Genomic DNA, 16,491 nt, shown 5'->3' on the forward strand with positions numbered 1-16,491 from the left:
TTAACCATCCACTCTGAGAAACCATAAGCAAAATAAGGAGCAAATGCCTGACAAAGTAACAATCAGGCAGATTCATTAAGGCAGATAAAAGTATCCGCCATCTCACCTACCATGCTAAACATACTTTAAATGACATGGAAGAAAACCAATGATGAGTAGTAGAGCATATGCAATGGCATACGTTGACCTTGCCAATAACTTCAGATATAAGGCAATTGTTACATGTCTACTCAGTCAACCCATATATGGGACAGGAAAGGCTTAGTCCCAAATACCTACAAGAAAGATACACAATCTTCACCAGCACACTTTAATAATATGTAAGAAATTTTCAAAGAGCATCTGAATGTTTTTCTTTGCTTCCTGAATTCACATAATGGCATACAGAGATAACACTGTAGCTTTTAGGATATCACGATTTACAACAGCGTAATATATTTAATCTTCTTTTCAAGCAGAAGATCCAATTTTAAACAATTACCAACTTATAAACATTCCATTTTGCTCTTCAGTATTTGTAGTATTCTGAAATATACTGTTTCTCTCACTGTTCATAGGACTTAAATTGATAGAATGAAAATAATGATGTACCTCAAAATTCACATGTGAATTACAACTCTAAGTTATCTGTAATGTCATTTAATTTATCATAGAATATTCCAGATGTCTTCCACTTTCCCCATATTTAATCTATTCCATCTTTCTTGGGAGAAAATGTACTCATCAGAAGTTGAAATTAAAATCTGCTTTTCTGCAAAATCTTTTCAACTCACAGTAACTCAGAATCATATTAGCTTAAATAGCAAAGCTAAAGCAGCCTTTTGCATAGAAGTCACACAGTAACTCCAGTATATTCAGCCAACATTAGGAAGCAATGTAATTTACCAGCTACACTCAGGAAGGAATTCAGGACACAGAAACACTTATCCATCATTTTATGATCTGTTCACCAATTAAGAAAGTCATTCATATTACACTTCAGTCTTGCCTCAAAGAACACTTGCTCAGAACTATGCAAGTACAATCCAGATTGAATAAGGAAGGTTTACAATTAGGAGTACTTTCTTATCTCTAAGAGTACAGCAATTCAAATAGGATCTTTCCTTCTAAACGCAGCTCAGGTTTAATTTCATGATACAGCTGGACTAGACATTTCTCAGTCCACTAATGATGAAAACAGTAAGCTTATAATGCTATTATGAAAGCAGAATTTATACATTATTGCACTTCCTTGCACAGTGGGGAAAAAAAAAATCAAAAATAAATAATCAAGGAAAGTTTGATTTCTCTCCAGGATCTTTTTCAGTTATATTCATATCTTCTTTCTGACAAAAAATAAAAAATAAAATTAAAAAAAATAATAATCAAGGCAGCTTTAACACTTTCATCTGCATGAAATACTCCAGAATATTTTCCATTTTTCAGAAAATTATTCAGTGTATATATTCACCAGCTCTGATGACATGAGATTTTATAGTATTTTTATATAATTATCCAGGAGCTGACAGACTAGAAATAAATATAAAGATGGATGCATTTTTCATTCTCTTCCCTGTTTCTCAGAAGCAATTTTCCTAGGAGCTATTGTTGGAATAAGAATTAATTTCAAGAAAAACAGTACTTACAGCCCACTGTAACTGAAATTCCATAAATATTCTGCTCAATCTGTCCATCTGCTAAAACGTTGCACGTCAGAGGAGAAGCTAGTGAAGAAGTGTCATTAAATGTGACACTAGAAACAGTTCTGTTTATTTCACGGTATTGTTCTTTAGGTACCACTTTATTTTTCATTTTCCATATAATTTGACTAGCATATATATTGCCAAAGTCAAGGCAACTCTCATTCAAAATACACAAGGCTGTGAAATTGGAACCCAGGGCCAACACTGGAGACTCCGGAATGATGTGACCACATGATTGTACAAGTCCACCTGAAACTAGAGCAGAAATTGTTAGAAAAAAAAAAACATTTAAAAAAACAACAATGCACTCTACAGTAACTGATGCCACAACACCACTGTAATATTGAAAATATTGCTACATATGCCTAAGCAGGAAACTAGTTAGCTGGCAGTTATGAAACAAACCTGAGGCGCAAAACTAGACTACTATTACTTGGGCTTCAAAAGAAGAGCTCTATCAAGCAAGAAAATCTCAACTAATAATCAAGGGCTTTTAAAGAGACAGAGAAGAGTCAAGGACAAAAACAATGAGTACATTTTGAAGGGCAAAGAAACTGAAGTTATTCTTGCATATAAGAAGTTATTTTCTGTTGAGGATTAACAACAAAATTTGAGGTGTACACCTTCGTTGCAGTAGGAATACTGTAGAAGAATCACACTTAAACAGTTGAATACTTGAGTTACCTATTTCAGAATCACTGATACATACAAGAGTATTTGGGAATGAAGATGAACAAGCATTTCTTTTTAAACATTCAGCAATTGTGATTATTGCTACATAGGCATATAAAAGTCAGCTCTTAGAAGATTAAATGTCAGATGACTGAAATGTTACCTTGATCAAACAGCCACAGTAAACATCTTTAGAATGATCACTTGCTACACAGCAGAAGTAGCCCAAGGTTGACAGAGACCAGAACACTAACTCACTGAAAGCTTACTGCTTTAACAGCTACTTAGTCTGATCAAGATAAACTTTCATTTAGATTTCACCTGCCATAGGCAAAATAAAAACCAACAACTTTGAAGCAATACTGTAGTTAAAATTAGAGAAATCACATTATAGCATCTAAACTGTGACTGTAGTCTGCTACGGTGACCCTACAGAGTAAGCTGTTTCTGATTCTCTGCCTCCTTACCAGTTGTAACTAGAAGGAGAGCTGAGTATTAGTGCATTACCTCACTGCAAGATTAAGAACACAGCCTAGATCATAACGTATCATTTTCTGCCCCAAATCTGCAGTAGGTCCCTAAACAAAAAGCAGATGTTTGCTACAAGCATCTGATTAAAGAATTTCTTTAAGTCATTATGCTTCAGATGGATGACTTACCTTCAAAGGAACAAATATTCAAAACCAGATACAAACAATAGACTGCCCAGTTCCACCCAGAAAACATGCTGGACGGAATTCCTGTTGAGAGATAAATGGGAAAAGTTCTTTAAGCTACTACTCTTCCCTTTAGATCCTGGTCAGATTAAAATTCCTATTTGCTCTAGCACAATCTCTCACGTATACACTTTCTCCTCCCCAACCTCCCAGAAGTCCCATCTCCTTTCTCTCTAGGAAAAGAATGGGTGTGTTTTTTTTTTCCCCCTCTCCATTTTTCTCACTGTTAAAACGAGCTCACTGTTTATTTGAGACAAATAATGTAGTTCTAAGTTTCTTATCTCACATAAGAGAAGCTATCATACATGAAAAAGTTCGCTGGTACTTCTACAGGAGTTCAGCAGTTCTAACAGCATGACACCATGACTCAGGTTTCAAAACAAAATCCGTGAATTTTATTACAATTACCATCCTTACCTAGCTTCCAAAGCAGCTAATACTTATATGAAGGTTCCGAATAATAGACCACAAAACCAAGTGTTTCATTCACACTTAAATTACTTAAGAACTGTGAAGCACACCTTTCACATTGAGAACTTTTGACTGCCACAAAAAATTATCTAGCTCTTCCAAAACTTGCTAGAGCCCCTAACTTCCCAGAAGCTGTTTAAGTTCCCACGTTTGCTGTTTCTACACTACAGCAGAGTTCTCTTGCTCTCAGTCTTGAGAAGCCTTCAGAACAGTTCAAGGAAGCTGAAGTAGGTAGGCAGATTTCACCTCAACTCTTCTGAGCCCACAAAGTCTCCTCTGGTTTACTTAACTCACACTTAGGAAATGGTCCAAATTAATAAAAGCAAGCTATATTATGTTTAATCACCTCTATGTGGTTTGCCTACTCAAATGTAGCATCCAGTCCACAACATTATTTCTAAAAACACTGTTCTCATAACTAGGAACTAAACCTAGATTCTCTAGTTATGAGAACAATTCTAGAAATGGCAGGTTCAGCTCAGCTTCTGAAGTTTTCACCAATCTGACAAAACTTATTTGATAATTACTCTGACCTTAATCGCAATAAAGGGAAACTCACAAAGAAATTTAAAACAACTGCACAGTATCTCCTGGAAAATAAAACTGAAAGGCAGAAATTACTAATACCAGAGTGAAAGGAAACTGCAGCATATAACAGAAAATACTCCTGTTTTTTGACTGCGTGCAGTTCTGCAGCTGGAAAAAGATACAAGACATCTTATACATGTCATGCCAGAATTAGATTTTATAAATCATTATTTACAATTGCATCAGTATCAATGTGGGCTCACATTCCTTACATATCAGTGCACCTAAGCCCTCAGATTTAAAAAGGAAGCTAAGTAGTACAATGTAAAGAAAATTTATTTCCAGGGGAATTAGAAGCCAACAACTGAACAAAAGCTGAATGCAAACCCCTACAGCAGCATCTTATCAACACAGATGTATTACAGTTTGGACTAAAATAATAGCTATTTAGCAGAATATTTGCATCCATACTTTAGAGCTCACTGTTCAAAGATTAAAAAAAATATTAAATTTTTATACTAGAAATATAGCTGAAGAGGTGATTTGGTAATTTGTTATTTATAACAGTCATTAGATATTTACTTATAAATAACATTTCTGTTACACAGTAATCATACTCTGCATGGAGTTCAGAATCAAAGCATTTTCTTTTTAAATATATCCTAGTATGGGCTAGGTATGAAAACCATTACATGGTTTGCAGAGCAGCAAATCTTTAGATAAACTAACTGCAAGCGTCCGGTGAAAATAAAGCAACTGACTTATGTTCTCTGCAGATGCATTTTCTACTATGTGAATAATTAGATTTTTACCCATCTACTTCTCTCTGCATTTCAAAATCCCAATTGGTTACATAAGTTTAAGCAGATCCAGGTGATGAGCAAGACCAATGGCATTCTGTTGGCTTTGGTCTTAAGTCCATGAGGGAACACTTGTACTTAGTGACCTCTTCCAGTGTCATAACATACTCTTATGTTTATCAGCAGTGTCACTTGCTAGATGAAACTTGCTGTACTTTAAATACAAACCTTAAGATATGTTATTTTAATCTGGATGATTTAAATTAAATAGCTTTAAAACACTGCGATAGAGGTTTTGAAGCTCCTGAAAAATCCCAAGGGAAAATATGAGATAGGTGGAAAGGAGGAAGATGCAACACTTTTCTGCTAATTGCCAAAACCTGTTAACAACAGCAGACATAAATTCTGTGCTAGAAAAAGAAAAAAGGAAAAAAGTGAAGCAAATGTGAGAAGTCAGGGGAAAAAAAAAAAAAAAAAAAAAGAATCAAGAATGCACAACACAACATTTCTCTTCCAGAGAAAAAAACATTACAAAGATGTTTGCTATCATTATTGGTGACATGTTAAAAAACAAAAATGAAAAACCTGTAATGTCAGCTAAGTGTTGCATCAGTGCAAAGTTGTTAGTTTTCCTTTCAGTAACCATTTATTTCAGGTTAGACAATAAACCCACAAGGCCAAGTAAAATCTGCTGACGTTAGAATTGTTAACTTAAATATGGCTCAGGCTAATCAGAAAAAAGATCTGAATCACCTGAAGGAACAAAAACCCAAAATAAAAAACAAAAACTAAAATCAGAAGTTAACAGTGATAAAGAATTATATAACATCTCTTCTGAGGTGTAGTACTATTATTTATATGAAAACAAAATAAGATGAAGTCATCGTTTTAAGTAAATATCATTACTAAGCTTCAGCTCTTCCTTACTTACATGTCCTGTGCATAATCAGATTTACAAATGAGGAACCTGAGGTCCAATTCCCTACTGCTCTGCACTTTGGAGAACTCAGTGTACATTTTATGGGAAGGAAAAAAGCCCACCAAAACAACAACCTCTCCACAGCTTATAATATTATTTCACCATACTAAGCTCCTGAAAGGCAGGAGAACTCAGACTCATGCTCCACCATCTGCAAAGAAACATTTAATTGAAAATCCCACTTGCCTACACTACAAGATAGCAAGCAGATGTGGACTGTATCTTCACAAAAATCACAGAGCTCAACATACATCAGAACAGCCTAAAAGCAGATATGTCTGGCATTTGTCCCCTGCCAATCAATCCAGTTACAAGATTTAAGCTACAAACACCTGAGTCCACAAATAGGCTACAGCAATACCCTCTAGTGTGTGCTATTTTTAAAACAAAAAGTTAATCTCTCTTTTTATAAGATTGATTCTGAAGGGAAATTTAATTACAGAGGAAAGTATCCAAGCTACACTAAACACTTACATTCATCTTGCCTAAAAGAAAATCGTAAGAAAAAAAAAATAATGATGGGGCTAATACCTAGCAAAACAAACAGCCACACTTTACAGTATGGAAGAGAGTTCTAATGAAACATTTGCTTTCTAATCCAAGCATGTAAATGTTAGCTGGTACAGAAAGCTTGCATATAAGCTATAATAAAACTTGGCAAGACGGTGTCATTCAAAAAGAAATACTACTAAATACTTATTGTTCACTGGTAACAGCTCTGTAAGTCAGACTAAGTAGCAGGTCTGCATAAAAGAAAACTCAGACTCAGCAATTAGACAGCACAGCCAGAAATCTTGTTTTATAAATGGGTGCTTTATGTTTGGAATCGAATGTGAAAGTTCAACCTGACACTGAACTAATGCTGGCAAAGATAGGCAGTTCAGAAGCTTCTCTTTTGGAAAAAAGCTACATCAGCAATTTATCTACACTGTGTACTTGTTCCAGACCACTAAAACACTTCTCCTAGCCAAGCTTACATAGGTACAAAGCTAAGTAAAGAAGAAAGGGAAGCAGAGAAAGAAATGGATATTGGAAAATATCACTATAGTAAAAACAAAAAACCAATATGATCAGTTTAGGACTACTTGTGGTGACAGTCTCTAACTCATACACCATTATTCTTAAGAAGAAAAAAAACATTTAAATGTAGATATTACTTCCGGAAATAAAGATATGTGAAATACATATGCCATTAAATCACTGAATTTGATTTCTAAATCATACAGGACTTCTATTATTTTTCACATTCCATTACTATTCTGATACCAAAACACTAAACAGCACTGGCATCCGAGTCCTTAAACCAACAGCTCAAGCACTGGTCTAGGGAAACCTAGAAACCTGCCTGAAGTCAAGCACCATATGGAGTAGCAACAGCATTTGGTTATCACAGTTTTAAAGTACTATTTCAACAGATATCATAGATTCAAGCAAAAGGGGTGGCTCTACTTATGCCAAGCATCATAGAAAAACTTGCTATTCTAATCTTATTTCCTAAGTTATGAAAACAATCCTTAAATGAATAACATGGTAACTACCATTTAAGTGACATACAAATGAAAATTCCAGTTAAAGAAACTACAGCAAAGTGACATCATCTTGCCAGAGAACTCCACTTACAAATCAGGCAGCATAATTTACACCAGTACACCACAGGAAGGTGTTCGGTCTCGTAGGGCTGAACACCAGGTCAATCACAGAAGCTCAAAGGTTGCTGCCAAACAGATTTTTGTTTATGAGGAACTTCTTAAAAAAAAGAAGTCAAGCTTACACTGTTAAGCAGAAATCTCTCACCCGGAATCCATGCATCACTGATAAGTAGAGTGAGGAAGCCGTATACAGAAGTTATATTGCAAATCAGGGCTACTGCTTGAGGTTTCATAACAAGCTATGGAGTACTTAAAACCCATCCACAAGCTGCATCTATCCTCAAGTACTCTTGATTACTCAAGCTATAACTGCTTTCTAATTAAGAGTATTTCATCTGCAAGCTTCCTTCCTTCCTCCAAGCTTACACCCTTCTTGGCCATACTTATGAGACTCAAATACATTTTCAAAGAGAATCACTTGAAAATATTAAGCAACTAAAACAGAAACTTTTAGTTTAACATTAGTAAGAAATTTTTTACTCAGAGGGTGGCGAGGTGCTAGAACAGACTGCCCAAAGCAGCTGTGGGTGCCCCAACCCTGGAGGTGTTCAAGGCCAGGCTAGATGAAGCCATAGACAGCCCCACCTAGTGGGTGGCAGCCCTGCCCACAGCAGGAGGTTGGAACAGGGTGAGATTTAAGGTCCCTTCCAACTGAAGCAATTCTATGATTCTATAACCTTACATGCATAGCATACTCCAAAATTCACCTTCCTAATGAATGCATCTATACTCTGCTACAGAGTATCATAGAATCGTAGAATTACCCAGGTTGGAAAAGACCTTGAAGATCATCAAGTCCAACCGCAGCCAAACCAGTACCCTAACTCTAAATACCCTCCACTAAATCATATCCCTGAGCACCTCATCCAGACGGCTCTTAAACACATCCAGGGATGGTGATTCAACCACCTCCCTGGGGAGCCTATTCCAGTACCTAACTACCCTTTCTGTAAAGAAGTTCTTCATAATATCCAACCTAAACTTGCCCTGGCACAACTTGAGGCCATTTCCCCTCATCCTGTCACTTGTCACTAGTGAGAAGAGACCTGCCCCACTCTCACTGTAAGAACCTTTCAGGTACTGGAAGCAGGAGATAAGGTCTCCCCTCAGCCTCCTTTTCCCCAGACTAAGGTCTATTGGAATTGTTTAGTTTGGAAGGAATCTCTGGGTCCACCTGGTCCAACCCCCTCTGCTCAAGCAGGACCATGCAGAGCACTGTGCCCAGGCTCGCGTGCATGCAGCTTTTGGAGATCCCTGAGGGGCAGGCTCCACAACCTCTCCAGGCAACCTGGCACCAGTCAGTGCTCCACCAGCTGCACGGCACAGAAGTGCTGCCTGGTATTCCAGTTAATGCCCACTGCCTCCTCCTGTCCTGCACAGGGCACCACTGAAGAGTGGTTCCATCCACTTCATCTAAAAATACATGGAGAGTACATTGACAAGATCCCTCAAAACCTTCTCTTCTCCAGGCTGAACAATCCCAGCTCTCTCTTAGACTAATCTCATACAAGATGCTGTAGGTCCTTCATCACTTTTATTGCCCTTTTTCTGAACTCCTTCCAGCATGTCCATGTTTCTTTTGCACTGCAGAGCCCAGAACAGTACTCCAGAGGGTGCCTCACCACTGCTGAGCAGAAAAAAAGATCACCTTTCTTGACCAGCTGGCAGCACTTTGCCTAACACAGCCCAGAGTACTAGCCTCCTATTTTGTGACACTGACAATATGTTGGTTCATGTTCAGGCTAGTGAACACCAGGACCCTCAGTTCTCTTCTGCCTGGCTGTTTCCAAGCTTAGTAACCCCGCAACCCAGCTGGTACTGTTGCCTGGGCTTATTTCTTTTCCATGTACAGACTCAGCATTTCTTCTTGAACTGCAATGCAAGGGTTCCTATCAGCTCACCTTTCCAGACTATTGAGGTCCCTCTGGATGACACCATCACCCAGTTCTGGGTCATCTGCAAATACACTGAACTCTGACTCGTCATCCAGATCATTAACATGTAAAACAGGAATGGAAACAGTATGGTCCATGGCGTATACAACCAGTCATTGCCACTCCACCTTCTACCATCAATCATCACCTTTTGGGCTCAGATGTTCACAATTTTAAACCCACTTTACTGTCTATGTGTACACCAACAGATTTTCTATGAGGTTCTTATGGTGGTCAATGTCAGCAGTCTTGGTGAAGGTCCACAACAGCCCACACTTTAGATCCTACTCTTCCTTCAATTAAAATCACAGAAGCCTTTTCTGATATGTGTGATATCCCTTGGCTAGATTTAATTCCATTTGAGATTTAGCTTTCCTAACTTAATCCTCTGATGCTTGAACAACATTTGCATTCTTCTCAGGCTCCTCATCCTTGCCTCCACGATTCCATCTTTTGTTTGAGTTTTTCCAGGAGCCCCTTGCTAATCCATGCAGGCCTCCCAGCAGTTTTGCTTGACTTCCTCTTTATGGGAATACACTACCCTTGAGCTTGGAGAAGATGATCCTTCAATATAAACTAGCTTTCTTGGATTCCTCTCTCACCTCCTCACCCTCCATGGCCTCATCCCAGGCAATTCTTATTCTTCCAGGCAGATCTTGGATAAGCCTATAGTCTATTCTCCTATAGTACAGGTGGGAGATAACTTCTCGCACTCCTCCCTGGCCTGAGGATCCTCAACTCTACCATCTTGTGGTCATTGCAGCCAAGGCTGCCTTTGACCTTCACACTCCCAAGAATCTTCTAATTGCAGGTGAGTATGAGGTCCACAAGACCGCTTCTTGTAAATAAGTTATCAGCATGCTCCAGGAACCTCCTGGATTGCTTATGCCCCACTGCATTGTCTCTCTCTCTCTTTCCTATTGCAATATATCAACACAAAGTTTGTTAAATTCAGAAATAACTTGTTTTCAGCAGATGATACCTCTTGTGAATCACTACTCCCTTGAAATTAACAACAGCATTTAGGACAATAAGAAATACAACTAAATTTGTCTTGTATGAAGAGGATAAACATTCTTAACTTTTCAAAGTGCCTGAACTCTTCAGTTTGTAGACCTCTATATTTTTTCCCCTCTTCTGAATGACAGCACAGAACACCAGTAACAAAACTGTAACTCTACAGGATTCTACCAGGTTTCTCTCCCAGAGATACCTAACAAGCAACAAATAGCAACCAGCTGGCAGCCACCTAGTCAGCCTGAAACAAGGATGAAAACTATGAGACTGGAATTTATCTGCTCTCCACTGCCAGTACATTTGGCAAACTGTTTTCCTTTGTGCCTGAATTTCATCATCTGTAAGATGGAAATACTGACAACAGTTTACTTGAGGAAGACTATCAGAGACACACTGCAGAGGCAGGTGGAGTTCAGGAACACACTGAATGTGCACAAGGGACCCAGCCTGCACGCTGTACCCGCACGTCCTGAACTCCCTGTGCACTCACTGTTGGGCCAAGTGTAAAACAAACATGTTTCTCTTTCAAGATGATGGATTTTCTACACCTTGTCTACAAAATACATGACAGATCAGTACACGCAACAGTGCAAAGCACGTTTCAGTGAGAAAGAAGATACGTGTAGATACGTTCAATCTTATCAGTCCTAAGGACGTCTGAAAAACAGAGGTCCTAAAGACACAGCCATGAGGGGCACAGCACCTCCATTAGGACCGCCAGCACACGGCACCGCTGGAGGAAAACACAGATAACCCACTCGCCACGCCAGCAGCTCGGCCAAACGGCGCCGGCCCAGGCCGGAGGAGTACGGCCGAGGCACTCCCAGCACTCGGGATCCGCAGCCAACCCCCGGCCCCACAGCGGACAAGGCACTCCGCGCCTCCAGGTCACGGCCCCCGGCGGCGGGAAGCGGCGATCCCCCCCTCAGGGCCCGCACCTCCGGCTTCGGCCCGGGAAAGCTGCGGACGAGCGGCTGCGCCGCGGGGAGAAACGAGGGCCCGGCGATCTGCGCGGGGCGGCGGTCGCTCCCGCCCTCGCAGCGAGCCTTGGCCTCACGCCCACCCACCAGGCCCGCCCGCGGCGTACGGCACGGCACGGCCCGCGGAGCGCGGCCCCGGCGCGGCCCGGCACAGGGCCCGGGACAGAGCGGCCCACCGACAGCCGCCACACCGGGAGGGGCGCGCCGAGCCCCTCCAGAACCTCAGGAACGGGGCGGCGAGGCGAGGACGAAGAAGCGAAAGGGAACCACGCGCGGCCTCGAGCCCACCCCGCGCACCAGCGCCTTACCCGCCATGCGGTACCGCCTCTCGGCGCCTCGCCGCGAGCCCTAAATAACGGCTCCGCCGCGCCCCGCCGCCGCCCCGCCGTCCCGCACGCGAGGCCCTACGCCCGGCTACGTCCTTCCCCGCCCCCACCGCCCGTCCCTCGCGGCGGCCGCCGCCATTGGCGCGTGTGGCGCTGACGCCGCCGGCAGGGGCGGGGGGCGGAGCTTCCCGTAAGGCGGCGGCCCGTGCCAGGAGCCGGGCGCGAGGCGCGGCGCGGGCGGCTCCTGAGGGGCGGCGGATGGCGGCGGCTGCGCCCCCGTTTCCTGCGCCTGCTGCTCGGCGCCTCGGCCGGCCCTCCGGCTCCCACCTGCGCTGCGGCCGCTGGTCGAGGAGCTCCAGGCCGCGCCGCTCCGTCTGGAAGCTTTTCCCGGCCCCGGGGCCGGCAGGGCTACGTCCTCTCGATCTTCGCCGGCGTTTCGCAAGCTGTCCCGGGAGCGCGGGAGGCCGCAGCGCAGGCTTATCGACTGCAGCCGCGTTAGCCGAGCGCTGTTATCAGGATCGACCCCCTAGAAGCAGTGTTTGTGGAATGCTGGGCTGCTGGGAAATACGCATGGTTTGTGTGCTTATTTTCCGGTGTGCCGTGGTTCACTAAGCCCCCCCAAAGTGACTCACGTGCATGGGACACAGGTACTATCAGATGTCCTCGTGATTTCAGGTTACACTTTCCGGTTCAGAAGTAAGAAGAAACAGGTGTAAGTGCCACATACACTGGCTTGCACCTGGTTAAGTGTCTCCAGCTATTTTTACTGGGGAATGTATTGAACATCTGCAATGTACAGCAGAGCTGCTTCCTGCCGCTTGTGTTAGGCTTTTACCTGTGCACTTCAATACAACATATGGCCTAGAGGGGAACATAAGTATATCTTCATGCTAGTCATGACAGCAGTAGGCAGATCAGCCAGGTGAGCAGGGTGTCTGGACTGATATCCTGGTCACTGGCTTGCATGATGGGAAAGATCTAGAAGTTTATAAATGGCAGTAGGAAATAACCTCTTATCTCACACGTTTTATTCCAGTCTCTGTGCTTGATTTATGTCCTGAAATTGTTTAATATCCTCATCTGTTGCTCTGCTCCCAACTGAGGATGTTACGTATGAAGGTGGCTCTGAAAGTAAGGCCTGCTGTTTTATTACATTGGCCAGCAACATCAGAGGTGGATGTTGGTGGTATGGCATTGGAGACTGAACCTTCCTACCAATATCCCATTACACTGTTTTGCCATGTGACAGATGGTAGCAGAGGGGCAGTCTGACAAAATGGTGGCTGACATAAAATACATGTGAAGTAAAGGCATGTTGCTGGACTCTGCCATATGGAAAAAATAGTGCTCACTGACATTCACTGATGCTTGCTGAACACTGATGGAGACCAACCAGTGGATGTGAGTGCAGCGAGGTGGTGAGTGATGCCTTTCAGTGACAGTGGGTCACCTCCACCGTCGCAGATTGTTACAAGCGCAGTGGGCAGTCTCTTGTTCTTCACTGGCAAAAATGTATGGCTAACTGGTGACTTTGTAGCTGAGAATGTGTGCTGCTAAATAGTATTATTGTGTACTTTGTATCTTTTCCCGCAGAAAGAAATAGGAGGCATTACTTTCAGAATGATGTGCACATTTTGTAGATAGCAGAAAGCCAAGCTGAAAGAGCATTTCAGAGATCATTTAGTATTTTCACTTTCCTCAAGACAAAATCAACTATCAGTCATCAAATAATTCTGATAGGTATTTATCTTACCTACGGTTCAAACTCATCACTTACGTTCCTACAATCATCTGGCACAGTTTCCAGCAACCTTTAATACTTGTGCTGTTGCTATTTCATTGGTAGTCTCTGCACTTAAGAGGCTTTCCTAGCAGGTTTTTGTGTGTTCAAACTATTCTTAAAGCATGAAGACAGGTGAAAGCTGGGCAATGTTCCTCTAAGAAGAAAAGTTAAGATCTTTCTTTCTTGCTTTGGTGGCCTGTCAGATCATTGGAGTTCTTCTGGTAAATACATCTTTCCAGGAGTGAACTACCAAGTCTCCCCCCTTCCCCTAGCCAACGGAAAGCCTCTTGTGACATTCTCCTCCTGAAATCTGATAGCCTGAAGCAATTCTTGATTTATTTCCAGAACTCCTAGAACAACACACTCTCACACTTCAAATCAATTCCTGTATCAGGCACATAAACATATGTTGGGATTCCTTAAGCAAGCAAGAATTTTTGTGTTTCACAGGCTATTTATGAGATCAGCGTAAGATGATTTTTGTGCAGCTGAAGTTGCGCACAAGAATAAAATGATTTGTTTGCAGTTGTACGTACTGTATTGGCAGAAACTATGATTAATGTAGTAACAATGTAGTTGTGTTGTTCTGTATTGTGTGAGCTCTTTTACAATGATTGGCTTTCCCAAAACTTTCCTTTGGAAAGCAGTGATAGTATCCTTGCCAATATATATCTTATCTCCTCTTCAGAGCCTTCTCCAATCTCACAGCGTACTGGAAGACAACTGGAAAATAGAAGGAAATAGTTTCATGGATGGACTAAATACCATTTCTCTACAGTCAGACCGTGGGCACAAGTCAGTCTGCTGTTTTCCATCAGCAGTGACTGTGTCATGGTTGGTGGTGCAGCTGCTGTCCCCAGGGATGTCCTGAAGACAGCCTTACTGGCCTCTGTTGATCAGTTTTTGTCCTGTCAGTCCAGTGATTTTTGGTCAGGACTGCTGTTTGTCTTGCCTTACACTACTTAGAACAACTGGTTAGACATGTGTTGCAAATGTGTGGGGTTTAAACCCAGCAGCAGCTCAGCACTGCACAGACATCTGCTCACCCCACCCCACCTCTCAGGGAGACAGGAGAAAGAACTGGGCAAAAAATGTAGAACTTGTATGTTGAGATATAAAATACTAGAAAATACCAAAAAGAAAGAAGATTAACAGTAATGATAGAAAGATATAGACATGTATTTCTCTCTACAAGGCAAGTGATGCACAATGGAATTGCTCACCACCTGTCAACCGAAGCTGAACCTGTTGTTGAGCAGCAGCAGCTCCCCCCCACCCAGCCGGCTTCCTGCAGTTTTGTGGTTTTTGCATGATGCCACATCATATGGAATATGTCTCTGTCTAGTTTGAGTCAACTGTCCTGGTTCTGTCCAGCTCCTTGTGACCCCCTAGGTATTCACTGGTAGGGCAGTGTAAGCAACTGAAATGCGCTCAGCTCCATGCAGTGCTGCTTAGCAACAACCGAAACACTGGTGTGTTATCAACATTGTTTTTCTCCTAAAGCCAAAGTACCAGACATTATGAAGAAAACTTTGTCCCAGCTGAAACCAGGACAAAGTGGAAGTAAATGGAATTACACTTTATAACGCATATCTTCCCTAAATGTTTACCATCTCTCCCAAATGTGATTTCTAGTAATACTTTCCTTCTTTCGCAGGCAGGGCTGGATGTTGTGGGCAATTATGTTACTCGTGCAGTGAGTGAAGTTTTGTTATTATTCTTATGAAACTTACGTTTTTAATCTAACAGACAGTTTGTTCATGTTGCAGTGATTTCTAGTTTTGCGTCAGCATCTTCTCTAGTAATGAATACTTCATTTAGTATCTTGTTGGTGGAAATGAAACTTAGAAGTCTGAACTTATTCACTGGGCACATACATGAACAGTAATTATTGCAAGGAATCCTCTAGTTAGAATATGAAGTAAATTGTTTAGACTGTGTCCTTTTAGATTATATTGACTGTACTTTCTACAACACACAAAGAATTGGACTGTTTTTAGAACATCATTAGACATGTGCCAATGCAAATATCTCTCCAATTTAGAGATAAGTTTGTGGTGTGGGACCATGTCAAAAGCCTTGCACAAGTCCAGGTAGATGACATCAGTTGTCCTCCCTTTGTTCATTGGTGTCATCACTCCATGATAGGCCACCAGATCAATCAGGCATGATCTGCCCTTGGAGAAGCTATACTTGCTGTCTTGGATTACCTCCTCATCTCACACGTGCCTTAATATCTCTTCCAGGAGCATCTGTTCCATGGAGATGGGCAGTACCACATAAAGAAAATTCAGTGACTGGCAAACATTTCTAGGTGCTGCTTGATTGTGATAATAGAGAAATTTTTAGAGATGCTGTGGAAACTGCCTAGAAACAAACTTGTACCTTTTATAATGAGTTGTTTCAGCCATTTTGTGGCAGGTTGTGACAAAGTGCAGTTGATGCAAAGTGCACTGAATCCCACAGCAGAGGTGTTACAGACAGGAAAAGATCTTTCTCAATTCTACAGCTATCTTGATATAATGATATCAAGCATCCTGTCAGGGGTGTGAAAAGACTCCAGTCCAGGATACCTGGGGTTTTGTTTTAAATGAGACACTGTCAGAACCAGGATTTCGGGGAAGATTTTCAGTCATGGAGACATTAAACAGTCAGACACTGGTGATGTTCTGACCCATGACAAGTCAGAGACATTTTCTGTGAGATGTTTGGATCACTGTATTTAACAATTCATCTTGGGGGTTCAGTGACACATTCAAACTTCTTACTGAAGTGATGGTGTTATTTCTGTCCTTAACTTGAACTCACAAATACAGGGTTTTCAGGGTGCTTATGTTTAAGACGTATCTCTGCATTCTGACATTATTTGGTAGTAAGAAATGTCACTTCTTCTTGCAAGAGTGAAAATGACCAGTCTTTTGGCCGGGGTGGCCAGTAAAGTAGTACTGTGTTGC

The 16,491-nt window shown here is 41.8% G+C and overlaps 1 protein-coding gene across 3 annotated transcripts in view; it reads right to left on the minus strand.

Annotated features, from left to right (window-relative positions):
- IL6ST (interleukin 6 cytokine family signal transducer) overlaps positions 1-11,857 on the minus strand; it is a 36,186-nt gene extending 24,329 nt beyond the window's left edge. For 2 of the 3 annotated variants that reach the window (XM_072359821.1, XM_072359823.1), the window contains exons 1-3: positions 11,737-11,857; positions 3,014-3,094; positions 1,626-1,937 (exon numbers count right to left, since the gene is read on the minus strand). In XM_072359821.1, the coding sequence (XP_072215922.1) occupies positions 1,626-1,937; positions 3,014-3,094; positions 11,737-11,743 (400 nt within the window). In that variant the 5' untranslated portion in view covers positions 11,744-11,857. The remainder of the gene's footprint in view (positions 1-1,625; positions 1,938-3,013; positions 3,095-11,736) is intronic. The other variant, XM_072359822.1, reaches the window with a different exon arrangement.
- Between the last annotated feature and the right edge of the window lie 4,634 nt (positions 11,858-16,491).

Source organism: Excalfactoria chinensis, chromosome Z (genome assembly GCF_039878825.1).
Source record: "Excalfactoria chinensis isolate bCotChi1 chromosome Z, bCotChi1.hap2, whole genome shotgun sequence".
Taxonomy (NCBI): domain Eukaryota; kingdom Metazoa; phylum Chordata; class Aves; order Galliformes; family Phasianidae; genus Excalfactoria; species Excalfactoria chinensis.